The 22,525-nt window shown below is 44.3% G+C and overlaps 1 protein-coding gene across 2 annotated transcripts in view; it reads left to right on the forward strand.

Moving 5' to 3' along the window:
* The window catches only part of GANC (glucosidase alpha, neutral C), a 109,422-nt gene extending 88,521 nt beyond the window's left edge, over positions 1-20,901 (forward strand). For both annotated transcript variants that reach the window (XM_030214423.1, XM_030214424.1), the window contains exons 20-24: positions 2,380-2,454; positions 5,320-5,433; positions 9,686-9,798; positions 18,370-18,473; positions 20,709-20,901. In XM_030214423.1, the coding sequence (XP_030070283.1) occupies positions 2,380-2,454; positions 5,320-5,433; positions 9,686-9,798; positions 18,370-18,473; positions 20,709-20,818 (516 nt within the window). In that variant the 3' untranslated portion in view covers positions 20,819-20,901. The remainder of the gene's footprint in view (positions 1-2,379; positions 2,455-5,319; positions 5,434-9,685; positions 9,799-18,369; positions 18,474-20,708) is intronic.
* The last annotated feature ends 1,624 nt before the right edge of the window (positions 20,902-22,525 follow it).

Here is a 22,525-nt window from a genome sequence, read left to right on the forward strand (position 1 = left end):
AACCCAGCGGTAACTGGGCAGCATGTGGCACAGCCCGATTACCGCTGGGTACACATTGGCGCTACAAAAATTGAAATATTTTTGCAGCATTGGAAATGGGGTGCGCTGGGGGAGGGAACTACCGCCAGGCTGATTCGGTAGCCCGGCGGTACTTCCCTTTTAACGAGCGGTAAGCCTGCATTGGGCTTACTGCTGCTTTGTAAAAGGGCCCCAGAGAGAGCTGTCTTCATAGAGAATAGAAAGTGAACCAAAGAGTGTTGTACAGCTCGTTTTTGGCAGTGGATTCTCTGTGACTGCTCTTGCTGTTTGATACAGCTGCTTCCTTTGCAGTGCAGCGTTCCTGCACATCATGTGGGATTTTGAAGCCATAGAAGGGATTGTTTTGGGGAGATTTGTTGGTTCTTATTCTATTTGTTAGTTCTTTCTGCTTGTTAAGTTCACACTGACTCTGAGAGAGACTGCACAGCTAACTTATAGGCTTCACCAGAATTCTATAGTTCTCAGTCTCCATCCACCTGCTGGTAGGATTGCATAACCCGTCCATATAGGCCAGTCTGGAGGGACTAAAGGAAAACTTTGTGCCACCTAATTTCTCTTTATTGAATCCACACTGAAGAAAGGGCAATGGCTCATTCAACCACAATCTTGTGGCATAGGAAGATGTGCCCAATTACAAATTAGGTGGCACAAGGAATTGGACACAACATGGCCGTGTTTTGGCAGTAATGCCTGGGTCAGAAGTCATGCAATCCGGTTAATAGTGTCACATGTATGTTGTAGTGAGCTTCTGTCAGTGAAAAACATCAATGTATACAAGGAATTATTATTATTATTTGTACAGCGCTGCGTAAGTCTAGTAGCGCTATAGAAATGTTTAATTGTAGTAGTAGTAGTAGTAGTAGGAATTATCCGTAGCATGTAAACGCAGTGCATTTCAGCAACAAACTCCTTTAGAGAAGGTGATACTAATCAGAGCCAGTGCTGTGGCCATGCAATTATATACACAGTTACTAAGGGATCCTTTTACAAAGCAGTGTTAAAAAATGGCCTGCAGTAGTGTGGGCGCATCTTTTAGGCACGCACTGGGCCATTTTTTACTGCAGCTAGGGAAAAAGGCAATTTTTTAATGGGCTAAAAAATGGGCCTGCACTAATATTAAAACTAGCACGTGCCTATTTACGCCTGAGCCCTTACCGCCACCCATTGACCTAGTGGTAAGGGCTCATGCACTACCCGCGCAGTAACCATGCAGCACGCGCTAACGTGGGTGTACTGCCAGTTACCGCCAGGAATGTCCCCCACGGTAGAAAATAGAAAATTATTTTCTACCGCGGGATTTGGTGTGTGCCAAAATCGGAATTACTGCTGGGCATAAGCGCCACACCGGCGGTAGTGCCGATTGGGTCCTGCACCTTTGTAAAAGGGCTCCTCAAAGAGGTAAATCTTGAATCTTAACTGATGGTCTCAAAGATTGCAGTTATTTATTTTCAGGTTTACAACCCACCTTTCCATATAACATGCAAGCAGTGGCGTTCCCAATGGGGCTGACACCCGGGGCGGATCGCTGATGCGCCCTGCCCCCCGGGTGCAGCGTGACCCTCCCCCCTGGCAAAAGGACCCCCCCCCCCGGCAAAAGACACCGCCCCGGGTGCACGCCGCTGGGGGGGGGGGGTGCCGCGCGCCTGTCCACGTCGTTCGTTTCCATGCTCCCTCTGCCCCGGAACAGGAAGTAACCTGTTCCGGGGCATAGGGAGCACAGAACGAACGTAGCACCCACCGCCCCCCCCCCCCCTTGGTACGCCACTGCATGCAAGTCAAGGAACAATATTCAATAACATCCACATTAGGAACTACTAATAAAAACGTAGACAAAATTGAAAATTACAAAACAATAAATAGTAAACAATTAAGTCATAAGCATAAATTAATAAAACCAAATAAAATCTACACACTTTAAAAGCAAAATAGACATTTTAAGCTATTTGTTCCCCATGATGGGAAAGCATCTAATTCAGTGACTTTTGTTAAGACTGTAAGTCCTGTGGAGAAGGGACTATCTCTAATACATCTTTGTACAGTGGTCCATATGACTAGTAGCACTATAGAAATGGTACACAGTAGTAGCAAACCTTTTTTCTTTGGAGAAGGGATTTAAGGATGAGTGAGCACAGTACATAATCCATTCCTTTCCTACCAGCTGAGCTGATCAAAAAAGACCATTACTCTCCCAGAGAGGTCAGTCAGTCACATTGCTACCCGCATTATTACCTGGGTTGGGGAAAAAAAGCTGCTTATTTAATATTTATATAATCACAAATCAAATAGATTAAAATTTGTTTTCTGATTGGTGTTCTCATGACCTTTGCTCTTCCTTTATAGATTTGGTATAACTTCCACACATTTGAACGGTTTGTGGGTGTCAGCACTTTGAAGGTCCCAGTCACCTTGGATAGTGTAAGTATACAGGTTTTCTCTTTGGCTGCTGACAGAAATAAGCAGTGGATCAACAGACACGTCTAAGTGTGTCTTCATGTACTAAAAAAATATTGCTTCAAGGCTTCTCTTCATAGCACACAGACAAAAGGCGTGATTTTTAACAGAAATCAGAAACTTGTGAACAGTAATGGCAGTTGTCAAGCTCTGCTAAGCTTGAAGTCTTAACAATTAGAACTACTCCTAACTTTCAAATTGCAGCTCATTCATCATTTGTGTACTACAAAAAGAAACCTGGAAAGAATAACATATAGGGGTAGATTTTGAACCTGGTGTCTGATTGGTAACTAAGTGGCAGCTACCTTTTTAGCCTGCTCAAACACATCTGATTTTCAAGTGCAAGGTATCTGCAGGAATCCCTGAGGGAGGAGGGATTCCAAGGGTACACACTAACAGGGGCATTTTTGAAAGAGAAAGGCACCCATCTTCCGACACAAATCGTGAGATGGGCGTCCTTCTCTCAGGGTCGCCCAAATCGGCATAATCGAAAGCCGATTTTGGGCACCCTCAACAGCAGTCCGTCGCAGGGACAACCAAAGTTCACGGGGGCGTGTCAGAGGCGTAGCGAAGGTGGGAATGGGGCGAGCTTAACAGATGGGCGTCCTCGGCCTTTTTACCGCAGCTTGGTAAAAGGGCCCCTTAGTGATATTTTAAGTAAAAATTTATGCACTCAGCTCTAATAAATTTTCAGAGGCCAATACAGGAGCAGAACTTTCAAAGTTAGGAGCATAAATCCTTTGAATATTGCTCCATACTGCAGTCAGGGAGCTGGGTATGACATTTGAGGCTGGCAAAAAATTTAAAAAGATTTTTGTTTTTTAGGGTGGGAGGGAGTTGGTGACCACTGGGGGAGTAAGGGGAGGTCATCCCCGATTCCCTCTGGTGGTCATCTGGTCAGTTTGGGCACCTTTTTGAGGCTTGGTCGTGAAAAAAAAAAGGGATCAAGTAAAGTCGACCAAATGCTCGTCAGGGACGCCCTTCTTTCTTCCATTATCTGCCGAGGATGCCCATCTCTTAAGCATGCCCCAGTCCCGCTTTTGCTACGCCTCCGACACGCCCTTGTGAACTTTGGTCATCCCCGCAATGGACTGCAGTTGAGGGTGCCCAAAATCAGCTTTCGATTATGCCGATTTGGGCGACCCTACTGCTACTACTTATCATTTCTATAGCGCTACAAGGCATACGCAGCGCTGTACACCATACACAAAAAAGACAGTCCCTGCTCAAAGAGCTCACAATCTACAGTAGATAAGACAGGCAGAACAATTAAGGGTAAGGGAATAAAGAGGTGAGGATAAAAAGGACAGGGCAAGTGAGCAGTGGTTAGGAGTCAAAAGCAGTGGTAAAGAGGTGGGCTTTAAGTTTGGACTTGAAAACAGCCAAAGAGGGGGCTAGACGTACAGACTCGGGAAGTTTATTCCAGGCGTGAGGTGCAGCAAGATAAAAGGAACGGAGTCTGGAATTAGCAGTAGAGGAGAAGGGGACAGATAAGTGAGATTTATCAACAGAACGGATTTGTGTCAGAAGATGGCCGCCCTTCTTTTTTGAAAATGCCCTTGATAGGGTTCCTTTTATTACTAAGATGCACTAATGGATTTAGCGAGTGCTAATTTATAAGAAGCCTGTTTTATTCCTATGGGCTTCTTAGAATTTAGCTCATGCTGATCATTAGTGTGCACTAAATCCATTAGCGCACCTTAGTAAAAGGAGCCTTTAAGGCTTTAATTGACTTTTCTTGCACTTGTGGTGTTGCGCCTATTTAGTTTAATTTATTACAATGTGATATATTACCCACGAGAGACATCAAGGTGATTTACAAGCAAATAACAAAAATTAAATAACGACAAGCAGTTTTTGCAGAAAAAAAAGAGAAAATAGCTGTAGAGTTAAGTGAGAACCAGTAGATTGCCAAGGAAATGAGTGAAAGCAAGATAAGAACCAGGGATAGGGAAGTTTGCACGAGATCACCAGCAGGAAGCTGAGTTTCCCCACCTATGACCGTATACACATGTGTATGCTGCAGATCACCAGCTAAAGCAGGAGGCAATCCACTAGGTGGATGAACACAGACTCCCACGAAAAACAAAACTATCTGATAGGGAGTGGGAAGTGGGCCAATGACTTCAGGGAAACAGGACTATGGTGGTAAAAGAAACAACTTTATTCACAGACAGAGTCTGTGAATAAAGTTGTTTCTTTTACCACCATAGTCCTGTTTCCCTGGAGTCATTGGTCCACTTCCCACTCCCTATCAGGCAGATCACCAGCTAGACATGTGTTTCCAGCAATTACATACATGAAAGCCCATGTGATGCTGTTCTTTTTTAGGATTGACAGGTTTGTGAAATTGATGCTTCCACTGCAACAAATACACAGGTATTTGCAGACATCCTCCATGTTTAGCAGAAACCTTTGTAAATTACTTGGGGAATTATCATCCTCCCAGTCTGAATGTCCCAGTTCCTACCTAGACGCCTGTGTGTGATGGAGCTTGTAATGAGCTAGATGAAGAATGAAGGAAACTTTCAGTCAGCAGTGGCATAACTCTAGGTAGGGAGCTGTTACACTTTCCATGGACTGGTCTGTGGACATTGAGCATGCTGCCACAGATAGCTCGAAGCTGAAGGAGTTCAAAGGTTGAATATGGTGACTAAAGGCTATATCATTAGGAGTGCTAAGGAGCTAAGGCTTGCCTTTTCTCTTGCTTCTGTCCCTGAAACACTGTGTAAAATACAGAACTTTTATGATCTGAAAACTCACCCCCCACTCCCCACAGTCCATAAACACACTTGAATTCTTCTGCATTGGCTGTGCTGTTATTTGCAGATCCCGGTTTTCCAGCGTGGTGGAACTGTGGTACCCTTGAAGACAGCAGTTGGAAAATCCACAGAATGGATGAAAGGAATTTCCTATGAACTCCGTATTGCACTGGACTCCAAGGTGCAGTATAACAGGATATTCTTTAGTTTCACAGGGTTAATATTGTCCTAACGCTTCTCTCGGCAACAAACGTGGACAGATTCTCTCCTGTATCTGCAGTGAGCAGAATCCTCCGCCTCTGACATACCTCAGATTGTGAAAATGGCTCTCCCATGTTGTTCATTTCCTGAACTGAAATTCCCTTTTCTGTCACCAACCTTATAAACTAGTTGAAGCTAGAAGTAGTATAATGTTTGCTGGCACACCAAAGAAAGTGGAATTATTGAATAAGTTATTATTTATTTATTTTTGGTGTGTAAGTTTCTGAAGTCAAGTGATCAGATGGACTCTGAGGCCTGTGTCTGCCATTTGAACACTGAGCGAACCACTCACTTTTACTGCTGTTACGAACTGTTGCACATCAGTGCCTTGACTGTAATTACAGTGAGAAGTTCCAATAAGAAAGGTAGGGCAAACTCACTGGTGAAGTTTTAGAATTAGTAAGAGGGTAATTCTATAACAGGTTGCCTAGAATGAGGGGTAAGCTGGTGCCATGTTTCAAGCCTATTCTGTAAAGAAAAATAGGCACCGACATTTCTTTGTGGAATACTAGTGCAGGTGGCAGAAATCATGCTTACATTTATGGCGCGATCACTTACATCAGCCCTATAGCTTATTCTGGATGTGTTCTCCAAATTGCATTCCTGAACATAGCAGTCAAAGTCTTATAGTCTTCATTAAGCTTATCAGCAACTAGCAAAAGAGAAGAGTTCAAATCATGTATGGACCACACAAGGACTATCATCACAACAACTGGTCTAACCAATTTGTCACTACTGACCACTGGGTTCTTACTTACACAGCAAGAACAGCACAACGGGAACAGAGGAAACCAATAAAGCAACAAAAAATAAACAAAGCATGCAAATAGTGAAGAAATAACGCTTTAGCATTTAATACAGAAAAAGGAATAAGTAAAAATCTGCTGTGGTTATCAAGAGGGTAAAATACAGCATAATACAATGTAAATATAATGCAATCAGATAAAATCCAAATAAATAAAGAACAATAATTAGACAAACAGATTGAACTGGACATGGGTAAAATGTGATTCTAGCAGAAGAGGCATCAGGTGCATCCAAACCAAGCAAGAATTTATAATCTCATAAAAATGAGACCTCCTTCTGTAAGGGCCGGATGTACCTGTCCCTGATGAGAGAAGCAAACATTACTCTTCTACTGGAGCTGGTCAGCTATGGGTTTAATTTTAGAAGACATTTCTGTAGCTAAAACTGTGTTTTACACACAAAATGGCATTTTATGGAACTGCCTGGATTACATATTTCCAAGACTAGCTCCGCCCTAGAGGGGTAGTTCTAGGATAGTTAGACCCCTTGGTTTGGCTATGAAAAAAGGGGAAACCTAATGCATTTCATCCAGCATATAATTATGTATCCACATACTGACTCTTGCTATGGCCTTGTCTCACTATGACAGAGCACCCCTGTCGCCTCATCCCTATACATTTCCCCCCACAGGAAACTAAGAGCCCTCTGGAAAAGATGGCCACACCCACTAGTAGTCATGTGTGCCAGCCCCCCCTGAGGGGCCTGGCAAGAGGGGAATGAAGAGTTATGCTAGCCCTTGCTCTCAGTAAAATACAGGCCAATAGCTCATAATAAGAGCTAGGCTTCTTAAAATCAAAATCATCTCTGATACAAAAGAGAGCTAGCTTTGACACAGTTACATTTCACTGTGGCAAGTGCTGAGATGAGGTAAATGAGAGCTGGCAAGGTTGGGGGCAATCTACTCTATAAACAATCCTGAGACTAGCACCTGCAAGACGTCATGAGCAAGATTGCCATGGTTATGTAGAGATAGTACTGGGTCAGCAGCACCCAGGGTGAGAACATCCAAAGGAGGGGGCTAAGGGAAAGTTTGGGGAAAATGCAAAGTCATCTAATAAGATGCGCTCTGAGCATATCTTGTTTATACTTAGAGCTTGATAGTATGTGAAGTCATTTCGATCAACTGATAAGGTCCAAGAACCCTGGTGACAAAGCTAGGGTCCATTGAAATGAATAGAGTGAGAATAGTATAAAAATGGGAGTCAGAAGGGTAAGACAACAGAAGGAAGGCTACAAGAGAAGGAGGGTGACAGACGTGATGTGGACTGCTGTTCAAACCATACGAATACCTGATTTGCCTGTATTATTGTTGGTAAGATTGAAATAAACTATCCTCTTATATCCCAGCGAGTCCTTCTGATTACGGAGTCCGTTAATTCCTGGACTGTGTAAGAGCAGTCTGGGGGAGGATGAGGTCAGAATAGGTGGGGGAACACGCAGAATTATAAACAATATGTCTGTAAGCTTAAGCAGATACAGGCTTTGTACACATGAGTTTAGCTGACCTGAGCAGAGTTGTTTCTGTGGGTGTGGTAGTAGAGATATAATGCTTAAACACGTATTTCATAAAATATGCATGTAAAATAAACTGGAAGATTTGTGTATAGCAAATACATGTAAATACGTATCAGTCTTTCCATGCACTATGGAGGTAATTCTGTAAGGAGCCACTTAGATAGATTTAGACATAAAGAATGCACAGAAATGCCAGTATTCTAGTCATTGACACCCATATGTGATGATGTGCACATATATGATCAATCTGTGATTAAGTTCTATTCTGTAAGTATACACCAATACTCGATGTGTACTTTTCAGGTGATCCTTTACATGGATGGGGTCTGGGTGGGTGCACATTTACCCATGTACATTGTAATGAGTAGATCGTGGCATTTTATAATCTAGGTGTGAGCATTTACACCAGCTCTATAGCTGGTATAGGTTCTTCTGCATAAAATATAGGTGTATATTTGACTTGCCACACTATAGCGCGCAATTCAAAAGGGGGCGTGGCCATGGGAGGTGCAGGAGCAGGTCAAGGTCATTTCTAAATTTTGCACGCAGTGTTGTAGAATACCGGGGATGTGTGCCCAGATTAGGCACCAGGAATTGCACCTGGTTTCAGCAGGCATAAGTCCTAAAATTGGCACTCTAATGGGCTCTCATCTTTGAGTGATCATTATAGGATAGCATTGAGTGCTGATTTGTTTCTGCGCAGATTTTGAGTGCCATGTACAGAATTTCCTTCTTAGGTCCTAAAAATAAGTGCCCTTTTGTAGAATTACCCTCAAAGTCAGTGCTTCTCAACCCAGTCCTTGAGGCCCATCTAGGCCCATCAGGTTTTCAGGATATCCACAATGAATATGCATGAGATACATATGCATACATTGCCTCCTTGGTATGTAAATCTATCTCATGCATATTCATTGTGGATATCCTGAAAACCTGGTGGTACTAGGTGTGCCTCAAGGACTGGGTTGAAAAGCCCTGCTTTAGGTGTATAAATTCCCTTAGAAGACTGGTATCACTTATGTACATACCTGCTGTATAAGTTAGGTGGTCGTTTGTAAAATTAGCCTCTGTGTGGTAGTCCTTGCCCCCATGAGCTGTTGTAAGAGTCACATTTCTTTTCCTTCTTTATTCCCATCCCAAGCCAACCTCCACAGCTATCCAGGAGCTTTCAGTTTATTGAATTTTTCATCCATGGTGTCTTCTGACACTTCTAGATGATCTCCCAGATGTTAATCCACATAATCCTCCTAGTGGCTTTTATAGTAAATCCTTTCTAGGAGCAGGAAAACGAGCTGGAACTTTCCATGCTGGAAAACAGGAGCATAGCGTAACGGGCACTGACATTCCATTATCCTTCCATAGACTGATCAATATATCACAGTTTACCATTTCCAGATGTCTCACCATAAGCTTGCATGTCCCTAGCTGACCCACAGAGGACCTTATATAGACAGGGTTTCTAGATTACTGAATGTAGGAGAGCTTGGTATTTTTGTCTATATTAGGAAAATGGCCGTAGTTTCATCATTAATTTGGTTGGAGCTATCCCTGCAGCTTCAGTTACCTGTGGATTTGATGTATATTTTATTGCCCTTTATGTGGCACTTTCTGATCACAGTTGCAGGACACAACATCTGATGTAGCCTGTTCCCGAGAGGAAATCAGTATTAAGGTGGGTTTTGTATTATGAACTGGGCTTTCACAGGGCAGCTGAGGGGCTAACTGATTGTTTTTTGCGATTGTCATCTATTATGTTAGACTGTAACCCTGACACCTGCCTTTTTCTCTGTGGTCTTTTGAACCTGAGAAGGCCTCATTCCGAGTTAAGTCTGCATTTTTCATTTTCTGCGCAGGGCTCTGCGGCAGGCGAGCTCTACACAGATGATGGACAGTCATTCCAGTATCTCCATGAAGATCAGTTCCTGTACAGAAAGTTCACGTTTCACAAGAATATCCTTTCCTCCAGGTAACAGGAACACCTGTCACAGCTTCATTGTAGCATCAGTAGAAGGTTATTGTTTCGTTTTAGCTATGTAGAAAACTGTAGGTGGGAAGCAATCTGCGTGTGTGTGTGCTGAGGGACGGGAGCAGTATAATATGCAGGTAATATTGCTTTCCTAGTGCTGAAACGTTAGTTTAACAGTTGTATGTTGAACTGTGGCCAAGTACAAATTAGTGAGATGATGGCCCTCGTCGACATTTCTACTTAATATCTGAGGCTTTTACATATTTGAAATATTGTAACAAATTTTCAAGGATCCATTATGTAAAAACATTTGAATGTTTTTACTGCTGTAATTGTCTATTACTTATGTTTGATTTATTTTTGGTGTACACTGCCTTGAGAGAATTCCTTCAAAAAAGGCAGTAAATAAATCCTAATAAATTAAATTAAAACATTTAGGGCCCTGTTTACTAAGCTGCGTTATAGGCACGTTAACATCTTTAGCACGTGTTAACCATGTACGCGCATTAACCATGTACGCGCCTACAGTATCCCTATAGGCACCTACACGGTTAGCGTGCATGCTAATTGTAGGTGCGTTAAAAATGCTAACGCACCTTAGTAAACAGGGCCCTTATTTTTTGAATACTTTGGGGTCCTTTTACAAAGCTGTGATTAAAAAGTGGCCTTAGATCACGTGACACCATGAACAGGAGCGGCTGCTGAAACTCCCGCTCCTGCCGGATTACCCGCTAAACCCTCAAAAACTGGGGAATTAGCTTGCAACGAACCACCAAATCTACACCTACAGCACAGGAACTTACGGTGAAGAGTTTAAGCTGACCAAAACGCAGTGAAATCTTATGGCGGCAAAGAGTCTTCGAAGAGACAAAGAAAAGACGCGAGGTGGCGAGGAGAAAATGGCGGCTCCGCCGAGCCCGCCCGCGCACAGTGTAAGTTCGGTGTGGGTGGCGGAGGTGGTAGCGGAGGTGACGAACGCCATGGAGCCGCTGCTAGATAAGCGCCTGGGGCCCATTGACAACAAACTATCTCTGGTCCAGGAAAACTTGGGACAATTAAACAAGGAGTTGGCGGAATTTCAGCAGAGACACGGGGCCCTGGAGGATAAAGTACAAAAAATAGAGGAAGACAATAAGAAACTCAGAACCCAAGTGGAGGCATACGAAGAGAAGCTGGAGGACCTTGAGAACAGGTCTCGTAGAAACAATTTAAGATTCGTGGGGTTGCCTGAGGCTATAGAAACTACTAACCTAAGAGCTTTTATAGAAAACTGGCTATCAGAACAGCTGCAACTCCCGGAGGATCTCGGAGCCATTCAGGTGGAAAGAGCGCACCGGGTGGGACCCAAGCACTCAGACAATGCGAGGCCGCGAGTGGTGATCTGCTGTTTGCTGAATTTCGTACACAAAGAGGCTATAGTGCAGGCCTTGAGGAAGGATCGGGAGTTACGCTATGGAAACAAGAAAGTGCTTTGTTTTCAGGACTACTCTACGGCAGTGGCGATGCAACGAAGGAAGTTTTCCCCGATTTGCACGAAGCTGTTTGAAAAGAAGATTAGATTTGCCCTACAGTATCCGGCGAAACTGCGTGTAACTTATCAGGCGGAGATAAAAACCTTCACTGCCGTGGAACAAGCGCAAGCCTTTCTGAGTTCGCTAGAGGAACGCTGAACATGAGATACTATGGGATCTATAAATGACCTATGAAGGAGTGATGAAGACCGAACAGCCTTCCAGGGCAAGGATTACAAATTGTTACTGTTAGAAGTTGGATTATTACTGACTGTTATAGCAGCAGAATACTGCATGTTATCTGTTGATTCCAATATGCAGACTCAGCAATTGCTTATACATTAAGAGAGAGAGTGCAATCCACCATTGATTAAAGTAAACCTATCATATGAACACCCCTGGGGGGAGTTAGCATGGAAACTGAGAGACATGAGGAGTTTGCAACTGGGCCTCGCCAAAGAGAATAGACTATCAGTTCTGTGGGGAGCAGATGAGACGACTATAGTTTAAGAGATATGGAATCCGACGGACTGAGATTGCTGGTGGGGACGCAGGACTTTCAAGATACCCGAAAGAAGTGGTTGCTACCCTACAAAGCAGCGGAGATCTGCTGAGGAATCAGATGCAGAGGTTTTGTGATTTGCAAGTTATTAATATATAGGTTATGTGAGCACCTTTTTATCTTCATATATTTCTGTTATAACTGTAAGGGAATATTAAGGTTGGGTGGTTGAGGTGGTAATGGCTTACAAGAGGGTGAGGGGGTAAGAGGCGTTATATGTGATGGTCCCGTTTTGGGGCAGGGGAAGTTCAAAAGGGGGGTTGGGATTAGTGGGGGGGGAGGGGAGTTGTAGGGGTGAGGGTGGGGGGGTTGGAGGCTGGGGGGATGCAGGGACCTGGAGGTTTCGTTTAATAAGGTTTTGGAAAGAAAGAAGATGGAGCATGTTAGAAAAGGGAGAGGGGTGGTGGCTGGGACACCCCTCTTCTAGGCAAGAGAGGTATAGATCTCAAGGACTGGTATCTCATGAGAACTGGGAACCCTGAGAGTTGTGACGTGGAATGTAGGAGGGATCACGTCTCCCATTAAGCGTACTAAAATATTACAACACTTGCAGAGAAACAAAGTAGACATAGCTCTGTTGCAGGAGACCCACTTATCAGCTGTGGAGCATGCCAAATTACGTACCTGGTGGGTGGGGGAATGTGTCTCTGCAGAGGCTCAGGGGAAAAAGGAGGGGTTGCCATCTTGTTCAGAAAAGGGATAGTAGACAAATTGGAAGTACGATTCACTGACCCGGGAGAGAGATTTTTGATATGTGAGGCTACCATAAACCGCCAAACGGTGTTGTTTGGAAATGTATATGCCCCGAACCAATATGACAGGAAGTTTTATAGGATGCTTACCTTAAGATTGTTACGACATAACACGTTACCTATGATACTGGGCGGAGATTTCAACACAGTGATGGATCCTTTGATGGACAGTACAGGGGCCCGGAGGCAGAATCTTGACCAGGAGAATAGGGGGCTGCCCAATCTCTGTCGACAGATGGGGCTGGTAGACGTTTGGCGGACACTTGACCCACAGGGAAGGGATTATACGCATCTATCCCGAGTACATGGAACGCAAGCGCGAATTGATTATTTGCTGATCTCAGAGCAGCTCTTTGGCTCAGTGATGAGCTCGGTTATAGGCGCCACTGTGATCTCGGATCATGCCTGGGTGGAAATGTGCTGGGCACCCGGGGGGGAACAAAGAGGATATGGTAGATGGGCGTTTCCAGTAGAACTCTATCGGGACCCAACTTTTAAGACGTCCATACTTCAAAGTTGGCGGGATTATAAATTACATAATGAAATACATGCTGATGATCCAGTTCTCTACTGGGAGTCAGCCAAGGCAGTACTCCGTGGAGAAATCATCAGCTATATGGCACATAAACGTAAAGCCCGACTTAAAGAAATATTACGACTTAGTCAGCTAGTGTGCAAGGCTCGGAGATGCTATGGTCGCCGGCCCTCCCTAGAGAATAAACAACATTTACTATCCCTGCAAACGGCATTAAATGTAGCCCTTCATCAAAAAGCTGTGAAATCGCAGAATTATTACAAATATCAGCTTTATAAGCACGGCAACAAAGGGGGGCGGCTGTTGGCACGGTTGATAGCGACTAAACAAGGGAAAACTAGGGTTCTCACTATGAAGGGAGGGCAGGGGACAAGAGTCTCCACAGATCAAGGAATTAGTGAGATCTTCTATAACTATTATAAAGAGCTATATGGAATCCCAACAGATGAAGGTCTGTCGGGGGACCTGTATTTAGAGCAGTTACAGCTGCCAAGTCTTTCCCCACAAGAGGAGCAGAAGCTCAACAATCCTATCACATCAGAGGAGGTGTTGCTGGCCATCAATCAAAGCCAGCTGTTTAAAGCACCGGGGGTGGACGGTTACAGGGCGGAATTTTACAAAATAATGGGGGAAGAGATAATAGACCCTTTAACTGCAATGTTCAACACTTTAATAGATCAAGAAAAGGTGCCTCCAGATCTAAACACTGCCTGTATTATTGTAATCCCCAAGAAAGGAAGAGACTCGGAATTAGCAGCATCTTATAGGCCTATTTCACTCCTGAATTTTGAGGTCAAACTAATGGCTAAGATCATGGCGAACAGATTAGCGAGGATTCTGCCGGAATTAATACATGATGCCCAAGTAGGGTTTGTAAAGGGACGGACAATCGCAAAAAATGTCCGCAGAGTGTTGACCTCCTTGGAAGCTAGCAATAGAGGGAACAAACAGTCTGTATTAATAAGCTTTGACGCAGAAAAAGCGTTCGATCGGGTCCATTGGGATTTTTTATACGCGGTCCTTCGAAAATACGGATTCTCAGGGAGATTTTTGTCAGGGATTAAAGCATTATACTCGACACTGAGGGCCCGCATACTGGTTAATGGGTTTGTAACATCAGACTTTGCAATAGGCAGAGGAACGCGACAAGGATGCCCTCTATCGCCCTTATTGTTTGTACTAACGTTAGACCCCTTATTAAGGGACATAATGAGACAGCCTGCAGTAGCAGGAATGGAGATAGGAAAAGAAGCATTTAAGGTGGCAGCTTTTGCCGATGATATTTTGGTTCATTTGACGAATCCGCAAGAATCTTTGAGTGCATTATTGGAGATCGTTTCTGAATATGGAGACTATGCGGGGCTCCGGTTAAATCTTGACAAGTCAGAGGCTTTGGCCTCATCAGAGGAGGTCTGGAGATGTTGGAGAGGAGAATTTCCTCTAAGAAGGGCGCAAACCTCTTTTAAATATTTAGGAATTTTGTTACCCATGGATACTTCTCGTTTACACGAGTTAAATATTAAGTGGTTGCTGGAGGAGACCAGGAAGGTGTTACAGGGTTGGCTGGATCTGCCAGTGTCACTGCTGGGTAGAATAAATCTCATAAAGATGGTACTATTTCCAAAGTGGCTCTATGTCTTGCAGACAATACCAATCTGGTTATATCGGAAAGACCTTCAGAAGTTCTATGCATTAGCGTCGAACTTCTGTTGGAGAGGTAGGAAACCACGGATTCGATTCTCCCACCTGATTGGCAGTTGGAGCCGCGGTGGGATGGGAATGCCTGATCTAGCGCTATATAATCAGGCATGTCAGTTACGTCATCTAGGAGATTGGTTCCTGGGTACACAACGTTATACCCCAATTGCGCTGGAGAAGGCATATTTTGAACCCTACTGGCTTTTTTCATTGCTACATCATAAAACTGGTAATATACCAGAAAGATTACGTAAGAGTGTGATGTTAAGACCACTTCGAGAGGTGTGGAGAAGGCTTGTAAGCAGGCTTGGAGGTGATCCGACGGTGACGGATCAGCTTACTATTTGTGGGAATAGTGAGTTTTTGCCTGGGATGTCGAGCAGACATTTTGCTGATTGGGTGAGTCGGGGGGTAACATGTTTGGCACATCTGGTGGGCGAAGATGGGCAGCCTCTCTCAACTGCGGACTTGTTAAGTAAGGTGGGGGATTCCTGGGGCAATAGATTTGCCATAAGACAAGTACAACATTATATGGCCTCACTACCGGGGGCTTCCTTGTCAGGTCAATTGGGGGGCAAACTTCAAGATTTTTTCAATTCAGTGGGCGAGGGAGAGATCACTGTCTCTTTGCTTTGTAAAATATTAACTAGATGGCAACCCCCCAGAGACTATGGACCAATGAGGCGTGCGTGGGAGAGGGAGCTGGGAATGGCACTGGAGTCTTGGAATATATCAAGGACAGTGGCGCGCATACCCCTGTTGGTATCGGATGCCCGATTGAGAGAATGTGCATACCGATGTATCCATAGGGGGTATGTGACAGCGACCCAATTAGCACATATGGGAGAGGACCGTAGCCCAAATTGTCTTAAGTGTGGAATGAGCCCAGGTACGCTGCTGCATATGTTCTGGAGTTGTCCTGCATTGCAAAGATTTTGGACTCAGGTTCGAGGCTTCTGGGAAGGGCGACTGGGGATTAAGATCCTGGGGAATGTTGAGCAATTAATCTTAGATCTTCCGGGGTCCTTTAGAGGTCAAAATCGCTTTACAACTCTGATGCTTCGTAAGATGTGTTTATTAGCTAGGAAGTGTATTAAAGACCCTCCCGCATACTGGCACTGGAGAAATCAGTTGCATCAGCTGGTTTCTTGGGAGGCTAGCGAGATTAGACTCTCGCAGAGAAAGAGAGTGAAGTTTCTAGCTCTCTGGGGTCCCTATTTACACATCCTAAGCCCTAGAGGTCGGAGTCTACTTTTTAATGCAGGATGAGTTCTTAAATGTGGAATAGGTTAAGATCCTTCAGGTCTCAGGAGAAGGGGGGGGAGGGGGGAGGGGTTAGGATGGGGGGAGGGAGAGGTCGGGAGGCTGGGTAGGGGGGCTTTAGAAGGGTGGAAAGGGCTTTGTTATTGGGAAGGTTCATTTTTGTATGCACTAGACATCTGAATCTTTTATTCATTTTGGTATAATTGATAATTGATGGATTTCTGTTACATCCTTCATAAAATGTTGGGCATAATAATTTGATGACATCATGTACTTATAAGACACGCTAGATGTACTTTGTGGATGTACTTTGGTTATTACCAGATGGTTGTATAGTGAGACTGTAAGGTCTTGTCATCACTAAAAACCGTTGAAATATATATTACAATATTAGCTCATGAGAGGATGTTAACACAGATGTCAAACCACCAGTTGTATGTTTATCAGTTCTCCTTTGTCGTCAATAATATTGAAAACACAAATAGAGGGGTGGGGTGGGGATAAAATGTTAAAAGTTTGATGACGGATAGTATCATTTTGTATTTACTGAGTACATTTTCATAATTGACTATCTGTATATTCATATTGTTGAATGTGTTTCTTTTGAATTGTCATCAATAAAAATGTTGAACTATAAAAAGTGGCCTTAGCACGCTCTTACACCGGACTTTCCTGCATGCTAAGGGCATTTTTAGAACAGCAGTAAAATGACTGATTTTTATCATTTTTTTATTAATGGCCATTAGCGCTTGGCCATTAAAAAAAGATTCGCTCGTGAGCCCTTACTGCGACCTATTTTGTAGGCTCACATGCTAATCCTGCGTGAATCAGTGTGCAGTAATGCAGACCCGCTGATTACTGCAGAAATGCCCACTCTCCACCCCCAGACAGGCCTTCTGAGTATAAGCCCTCCAGGGATAGGAAAACACCTACTGTATCTGAATGTAACTCACCTAGAGCTAGAACTGAAAATAGGCATGAGCAGAATCTGAAAAACCTTCCCTTCCCCCACTGTTCCCTCTAAGCTGAGTGGGAGTCCTCTGTCCACAGTCCTGCTAGTGGGGCTGCTTTTTCACTCTCACATTTTCAGTAGTGAGGGACAGGCAAGTTCTGCAGACTCCAGGGAACCTGCCTGCCCCTAGAGATTAAAAACAAAACATTGGAACACCATCCTCTACTGGTAGCAATGCGGTTGGAGTTGGAGGACACCCACTCAGCTTAGAGGGTACAGTGCCTTCCCCTATAATAAAAATAAAGGGATCATATTTTTAAATGCTGGTTGCTGCAGGCTGAATTGGTCCCATATAGTTGTGTCTTGCCAGATATCTGCTGGGTACCACCAGTATTCCAGTGTTAGTGGAGGAGTGGCCTAGTGGTTAGAGTGGTGGACTTTGGTCCTGGGGAACTGGGTTCGATTCCCACAGCAGACACAGGCAGCTCCTTGTGACCCTCCATTGCCCCAGGTACAAATAAGTACCTAAGCCGCATTGAACCTGACATGAGTGGGAAAGCGCGGGGTACAAATTAAAAAAAAAAAGCTATCCGAGCTACAGATGTGCTCCTGCTTGCCTAGATAGATATCCTGGCACCAGCCATGAATATCAGTGATGTCCAGATAACTTCTGGCCACCACCTGAGCTCTGCCCTCGGACCACCCCGGCACTAGCCAGGTAGTGATGTGGTGGTCACACGATATTTATTTATTTATTTATTTGCTGCATTTGTACCCCACATTTTCCCACCTATTTGCAGGCTCAATGTGGCTTACATTATGTTGCAAAGGCATCACTATTAACAGAGTAAGAAATTCAGCATAATGTTACAGATTCATGTATAAGAATTCAGGTAAATAGGGTCAGAATGATAATACATAACATATAATTGAGAACAGGTTAAGATATAATGATCAATGATGATAATATGATTAAAATAATCAAATTAGAGGGATCAGTCTTAGTTGGTTCTGGTATAGATTGGAATCAGGTCATTAAGGAGGATTCTTTTTGTAAGTCTCTTCGAACAGGTGCGTCTTCAGTAACTTCCAGAAGGTAGTCAAGTTGTGTGCTGCTGTTATAGCATTCGGTAGTTTAATCCATGATATTCAGTTAAATGCCATTGAATGTTATCTGGGGAGTTAGCTGGAAAGGAGCCTTTCCTGTTTGGTTAACTCCCGCTGAATATCGACCCCAGAATGGCTTTGCAGTATTCCTGGATTGCGCTTCTCACTAATCCCCCATGTTTCTTGCATAGCTGCGCAGATGAGAAAGGGCGCTACAGAACAGAGTGTGTGGTTGAAAGGATCCTGATCCTTGGAGTTAGGAAGCAACCTGCATCGATAACCACCATTGAGTCTGGTAAGGGAAAACACACTATTTTGATCACTATAAACTTTTCAACACCTCTGTTTTTACACATAAAAGCAGAGGTGCTGAAATGTTCATTTTGATGTGATGACGCATATCGATCGATGCGGTGGAAGTTTCTGGGATAGTGTCATGGATCAGTTGTCACTGACAACCCTTGCCATGGTGGTCCCTGAACTGTTGCTGATGTGGGACTGATACTTTATAAGGTAGAACTGTGTTTTACCTGCTCAAGTGGGTACTTATAATATTATCCAGGGATATACACACAGGGCTTAATTTCTGGGGCAACAGCCTGGAACACAGTTCTTTTCAGACGCCAGAGCACTGGCAGGGAGGGGGGTGGGAGGAGAGTTCTGCTGCAATCCCTCCCAGGCAACTTGTAGGGAAGTGGAGGGAGAGAGTGAGCCTGGAGCAGAGAACAGTCACCCTGCTCCCTAATCCAGCCCCTCTTCTCCTGTTGCTCCTGCCCCCTCATTGGGCTCCACAGTTTCACTTAACTACAAATTGTACATACATAAAAAGTAGGTGGCCTTAAAACATAGGAAGCAATTCTATAACTGGGCAGTGGCGGCCCTACCATTAGGCCACCTGAGGTAGGGGCCTGAGGCGGCAACTCTCCCCTTATGTTCCTTCCCCAACCCCCTTCCTTGAACTTACCTTTTTTTGTTTTGTTTTGTTTTGTTTTGTTTTTTTAAAAGGCAGTGACGACAGCGGCAGCAGCGATTCCCATAGGTTGCCCTGCCACTGGCCCCGTCCCCTTCTGTCTACTATGGCCAACCTCAGTAGAGAGAAGGTGTCAGAACCTGCAGCAGGGCAGCCTATGAGAATCGCTGGTGCCGCTGTCACCACCACCTTTTAAAAAACGACAACAAAAAAACAGCAACAACAACAAAAAAAGGTAAGTGCGAGTAAGGGGATTGGGGAAGGAATGGAAGGGGGGAGATGTCAGATTGTTAGAGAGGGGGCAGAGGAGGAGCCAGGGCGGCAGCTCATTCCTCGCCTCAGGCGACAGATTGTCTTGGGCCACCCCTGACTGGGCACCACAATTTAGGATTCTAGATGCAGTGTGCTGAACAATTCTGTAACATCTGGGAGCCGAGATTCTGGTATGCAGTACTAGTATAAATTGGTATCAACCTGCTTACATTTAGGCATGCCCATCTATGCCATGTCAACAGTAGGTGTAAATGCACATGTCTAAATGCAGCACTTGAGCATATAACTTACCGTATTCTGTAAGTTACATGCATAAATGTTGGTCGTACCCATGCTCCTCCTGTGTGAATTCCGCCTTTGCTTTACACACTTAGTGGCCCTTTTAAAGCTTAGTGCGCGCTAAATGCTAACAAGCCCACTTTATTACCCATGGACACTTAGCATACTCTAATTCTGTTAGCACGCACTAAGCTTTAGTAAAGGGTCCTAAGTGAGTTATTTATAGAATAGAACTGAGCACTCGGGGCCCCTTTTACAAAGGCAGCGCGTGCTAAAAATAGGCATGCGCTAAATGTTAAGAGACGCTCATATATTTCTGTGGGCGTCTCTAGTGTTTAGCACATGCTAATGAGTGCGCGCTAAAAAACACCAGCGCGCCTTTGTAAAAGACCCCCTCAGTGCTATTCGCTGTTGCTTTGAGATGAAACACTTTTTGATTCTGGTTCAAGCAGTGATTCTCTCTAAATTAGATTATTGTAATGCCTGTAGGGGGAGATTCTATATATGTGCTGAAATCAGTGCCGACTAAGTGTATTCTATAATCAGTGCCTAGATTTAGGCGTAGTATATAGAATACGCTTAGTTGATATCTCAATGCCTAAAACTACGCACATCCATTTACACCAACAAAAATGTGGCGTAAATCCCGGTGTGTAGATTTATGCACGTTGTGCCATATTCTATAACTACACATGTAAATTTCAGAATGCTCACAAAACATCCGTTTCTCCGCCCATAACCATGCCCCTTTTTGCCTAGGCACGTTAGCTGCAAAAGTACTGTATCTGGTAACAGGTGAAGAAATCAACGTCCCTTTTGAGTCCTTACACCTTTTGGTTGATCTTTCTTTCTGTAGATTCAAGTGGACCATCTGGCACTATCTTATTTATCTGTAATGTAATATGTAGAAAAGACTAGGGTGCTAAGAAAAAGGACAGCATGTGCTTGCTCCAGCTGAGAATTTGAACATCTAAACACACTTCTTTTCTTTTTCTCACTGAATTGTAGGAAGAAAAGACCGAAAAGTGACTTTTGTCTACAACCCTAGAACCTGTGTTTTAACAGTGGAAAAACTGTCATTAGGCCTCAGTGCTGACTGGAAGATCCATGTGATGTGAGAGGAGGGACCGAGGCGTCACATCTCAGGCAACCTCTACGACCATCTCTTTTCTTCAGTCATGCAACAAAGTAACATAGAAGATGATGGTAGAAAAAGACCTGCACGGTCCATCCAGTCTGCCCAACAAGACAACTCAAATGTGCTACATTTTGTGTATACCCTACTTTGATTTGTACCTGTGCTCTTGAGGGCACAGACCGTATAAGTCTGCCCAGCACTATCCCCACCTCCCAACCATCAGCCCCGCCTCCCAACCACCGGCTCTGGCACAGACCGTATAAGTCTGCCCAGCACTTTTTTTGTTGGAAAATCTCTGGCTTCTCAGCATCTTCCACACTTAGTCAAGCTGCTCCCTGTTGCATTTGTGTTGGTTGTGTCTTAGTGGGAGTAATTTTATAAGGCATTTTATGAATGTAAAGCAGGTTTTACACATGGAATATAAAATTGCAAATCTGAATATGTGTGTACCAAGGTCGCACATACAGTGGTGGAAATAAGTATTTGATCCCTTGCTGATTTTGTAAGTTTGCCCACTGACAAAGACATGAGCAGCCCATAATTGAAGGGTAGGTTATTGGTAACAGTGAGAGATAGCACATCACAAATTAAATCCGGAAAATCACATTGTGGAAAGTATATGAATTTATTTGCATTCTGCAGAGGGAAATAAGTATTTGATCCCCCACCAACCAGTAAGAGATCTGGCCCCTACAGACCAGGTAGATGCTCCAAATCAACTCGTTACCTGCATGACAGACAGCTGTCGGCAATGGTCACCTGTATGAAAGACACCTGTCCACAGACTCAGTGAATCAGTCAGACTCTAACCTCTACAAAATGGCCAAGAGCAAGGAGCTGTCTAAGGATGTCAGGGACAAGATCATACACCTGCACAAGGCTGGAATGGGCTACAAAACCATCAGTAAGACGCTGGGCGAGAAGGAGACAACTGTTGGTGCCATAGTAAGAAAATGGAAGAAGTACAAAATGACTGTCAATCGACAAAGATCTGGGGCTCCACGCAAAATCTCACCTCGTGGGGTATCCTTGATCATGAGGAAGGTTAGAAATCAGCCTACAACTACAAGGGGGGAACTTGTCAATGATCTCAAGGCAGCTGGGACCACTGTCACCACGAAAACCATTGGTAACACATTACGACATAACGGATTGCAATCCTGCAGTGCCCGCAAGGTCCCCCTGCTCCGGAAGGCACATGTGACGGCCCGTCTGAAGTTTGCCAGTGAACACCTGGATGATGCCGAGAGTGATTGGGAGAAGGTGCTGTGGTCAGATGAGACAAAAATTGAGCTCTTTGGCATGAACTCAACTCGCCGTGTTTGGAGGAAGAGAAATGCTGCCTATGACCCAAAGAACACCGTCCCCACTGTCAAGCATGGAGGTGGAAATGTTATGTTTTGGGGGTGTTTCTCTGCTAAGGGCACAGGACTACTTCACCGCATCAATGGGAGAATGGATGGGGCCATGTACCGTACAATTCTGAGTGACAACCTCCTTCCCTCCGCCAGGGCCTTAAAAATGGGTCGTGGCTGGGTCTTCCAGCACGACAATGACCCAAAACATACAGCCAAGGCAACAAAGGAGTGGCTCAGGAAGAAGCACATTAGGGTCATGGAGTGGCCTAGCCAGTCACCAGACCTTAATCCCATTGAAAACTTATGGAGGGAGCTGAAGCTGCGAGTTG

Source organism: Microcaecilia unicolor, chromosome 9, assembly GCF_901765095.1.
Source record: "Microcaecilia unicolor chromosome 9, aMicUni1.1, whole genome shotgun sequence".
In the NCBI taxonomy this organism is placed as follows: domain Eukaryota; kingdom Metazoa; phylum Chordata; class Amphibia; order Gymnophiona; family Siphonopidae; genus Microcaecilia; species Microcaecilia unicolor.